At 40.7% G+C, this 3,462-nt stretch overlaps 1 protein-coding gene across 1 annotated transcript in view; it reads left to right on the top strand.

The window, feature by feature from the left end:
- The window catches only part of LOC131893072 (uncharacterized), a 59,401-nt gene that overhangs the window by 5,404 nt on the left and 50,535 nt on the right, over positions 1 to 3,462 (top strand). Inside the window, exons 3-8 of the mRNA XM_059243002.1 lie at positions 732 to 827; positions 932 to 1,074; positions 1,926 to 2,044; positions 2,112 to 2,166; positions 2,466 to 2,589; positions 2,679 to 2,780. Coding sequence (XP_059098985.1) covers positions 732 to 827; positions 932 to 1,074; positions 1,926 to 2,044; positions 2,112 to 2,166; positions 2,466 to 2,589; positions 2,679 to 2,780 — 639 coding nt within the window. The remainder of the gene's footprint in view (positions 1 to 731; positions 828 to 931; positions 1,075 to 1,925; positions 2,045 to 2,111; positions 2,167 to 2,465; positions 2,590 to 2,678; positions 2,781 to 3,462) is intronic.

Below are 3,462 nucleotides of genomic sequence, written 5' to 3'. Positions count from 1 at the left end.
TGGGGGAGATTGACTGGCGGAAAACTACAGAGGGAGTTTGCCGTCGGGGGAAACAGATGGCCACCCTCTCTCCCAGACAACTATACAAGGAACCAATAGAGGACAGCAACACAAGCCAAGACAATTTCAATCTTATTACTTCTTAAATATTTATCGAGGCTTTTTTGGTGTCCCTCCTGGGAGTAAGTTATCACAAATCTTTGTAACTCGTTGGTTGAATTCTGGCCGGGAGTGTTCCGATGTACACAAACGGTTGTGGATTGGCTATGAATCACCTGTTCAGTTCCTTTGAATAAGTAGTCTTTTTCCTCCAAGAAAGCCGTTATTTCAACTCACCACAAGCGTTCAGACATGTACTCTGACGTCCTTTGTAACCCAGTGTTCTTTTTTTGATGGTGGATAATCAAAATAATTGGTTCTGACTATAACCATAATGATATAGGGTTTAAAGAGTCCACGGACAATATTGCAATGCCTCAATGTGCTCTCTAGTACTCTGAGAAAAATGGACTTTTTTGGCATTTTTTCTTCGAGGTTTAAAAACTAGTTGGCGATTGGTTGACAACGCACTGTCAAGTTACTTTTCAGACTCATACTGTCATGAACAATCTCGAGCGAGGCTGAGTTTGACAATAAAACATTATATTTTTTGCCGTGGCTTCAACTTTTTAAAGACGTCTTGAAACACAATGGCTCCTGATTAATCGCTCCCTCTAATCCTAACCTTTTAGCGGTGGCACTGGATCCACCAATCGAAACGGAACGTGCTACACGTCTACGGAGTGCACGTCACTCGGTGGATCGGCTGCCGGATCCTGTGCCGCAGGGTAAGCCAAAAAGTGTACTTTTAAATATACCTTCTATCCGTTTCTTTTCAGCTGGCAAATAATTCGGACCACTCACGCATTATTTGCGTTTGAACATTTTTCAGATTTGGCGTGTGCTGCGTGTTTTTGATCTCTCGGTCGGGAGCGACTGTGGCGCAAAACTGCACCTATTTGCGCAATCCCAATTACCCCAATGCTTACGCATCAACATCACAAGTGTCATATACAGTACAGAAATGCGACAAAAGTGAGTGAGTGACAAGTCAATGTTTAGACAATGATCAGTAGGGTTGAACCGCACTAGATTGCATCCAAAACTATTTTTTTCTTCTTTTGAAACGCATCAATTGTAGCGACCCGAAGAGGTTTTACACTCGCTTTTCGAGCATCTTCTATCCATTGAGAGTCAAGGCTTGTCCGAAAACGCTTCTTTCTCGGACTCCTTCATTGTTCAATTTGTTGAAATGATTAATCATTCGTTGGGAGCTTGAAAGTAGTTGTTGATCCTGTAGCAGGTTCAAAGCAAACGTGGACAAGTTTTTGACTGAAATTGCTGATCAACCCTAAAGTCAATGATTGAGGGCTGACCAGTTCAGCCCACCCTAAGTCGTTGGTCGATCAGATATGATGCCACTGTTAAGTTGAATAAGATGAACGAACATGTTCTTGCTCTTAAATTGTTGAGGATTCCATTCCTGGAAGCAGTAAGTAGTCCGCAAAGGAAAAATGGTCCACATCTAATTTTGAAACAAATGAGAACAGACTTCAGTTCAAACAGACCTTCATCACACTGAAGATCACTTAAGATTAATCTCGTTCAATATTGTGCACTTCTGATCAAGTTTTTGAAAAAGCCACTTTTAAAGGAAGCATCCGAGCTTAATGGCGCCAATTTGAACATGTTTATTCCATCATCAAATATCTTCTCAACTAGTTGCTCTTGTTTGATGGGGTTGCCAAAATCAGCCTGGATTCACATCAACCAAAAAGAGCATCGTAGGTATTTGTTTTACATTTTTAACGAAAAATAAGAGCACTCCCGTTATGTAAATAACAAGTAGGCAATAACAATAATTCCCTTCTTTTTCTTCCGACCAGGTGTGTGCCGATTGCGATTGGACTTTGAATCGTTTACTCTCTTGGGGACGGGAAACGATGTAGAACTGGTCGATGAAAACTCTCTCGGTGGAATGTGCAGAGACACGTTCACTGTCTCTGTAAGCAGGTTGCTTTTTTTATCGAAATGGCAGGCTTCAACCTAATAATGTCACTCTTGCTTTGCAGTCAAACACGGGTAATTCGTTGCCCATTATTTGCGGACAAAATACCGGACAACATAGTGAGTGCATCCGTTTTGAAATTGCTACTAATGGCCGGATAATTCATCAAACTGATACAATAACAAATTCAGTGCAATCTTTTTGACTGAAGCTAACAATGTTTTGGGAGCAAGATTTTCTTTGTCAAAGGTGTCATTTTACACGTTTAAGCCCTTTTAGGCTGGCCAGCAGTCCCTCAGATAGTTGTGGGGAATCAGACGTAGTATAAAGAGCTGCACCTACATACGCAGGATGAATAATCAACAAAATTTCGACCTCTTTTGGGATTTGTGGCTCATTTTGATTTCGTTCTTTCTAGTCTATGTGGAAATGGGTTGTTTGTCCTCTGACACGGCCACACTCAATTTTGATTTTGATGGATCCACGGCTGCGCGAACGTGGGAGATCAAAGTAACCCAAGTCAAGTGCAACACTGAGGGACAGTAAGTAGCCTATCAAATGCAATCTGCGTACTTTGGGTCAGATCGTCAAAACCGATCGTCTCCGGTTCATTTTCGCCCTTTCTCTGTAGGCCTCGCAATTGTGGCTGCCTTCAGTACCACACGGGTCTGACGGGCCGATTGACCACGTTCAACTTCCTTCCCACGAATGACAACCACTTGGCCAATCAAGAGTAGGTGACCAATTACTAATAATTAAGGGTGTGAAAGATTATTTTTTTCAGGTTAAATGAAGTTTTGAACCATTTTGGTCGTTTTTGGATTTGTTTTTCTTGGAGCATGGAAATTCACAACAAGACCTGGTGACATTCAATGAAAATTTCTATAAAGTTTGGGTCAATTTTTTAACTCAATTTTAACCACAAAATAACCTAAAAACGAGGAATTTCGCGAAAATAGAAGAGTTTTGGTCTTATTTCGGGGAAACTTTGTCTTGGGCCATGATCTCAGGGTGCTTCAAAACATGATTTTCAGTTAGAAGTCATAAATATGAGTCTACATTGAAAACCAATTGTTCGTTGATGTAAAGGCAAGACCATATTTCTGAATCCAAAGAGCAAAAAGATCGGGAAGAACAAAAATCAAGCAATTTTTGCCTTAAAAACCACCATAATAGTTGACTAAATAATCCTATATTACCTTTCTTTTCCATCTTCTTATAACTTTTTTTTTTTTACTTTTTCGGAACGTATTTCGGCTGATTTTCATAACCTAAACTATTTTTTCCATCCCCTACTAATCACTTGTTGGGTTGGATCCTTAGGTATTCGATTTGTATTCGTCAAGAGGCTGGAATGTGTTGTGTGGAGTATGTTCCTTGTGCCGATGCTGGCTCATATTCGTTGGTGGCTGGAC

The sequence above is a fragment of the Tigriopus californicus genome, chromosome 2 (genome assembly GCF_007210705.1).
Source record: "Tigriopus californicus strain San Diego chromosome 2, Tcal_SD_v2.1, whole genome shotgun sequence".
In the NCBI taxonomy this organism is placed as follows: Eukaryota; Metazoa; Arthropoda; class Copepoda; order Harpacticoida; family Harpacticidae; genus Tigriopus; species Tigriopus californicus.
This window is presented reverse-complemented; position numbering and strand designations above follow the sequence as displayed.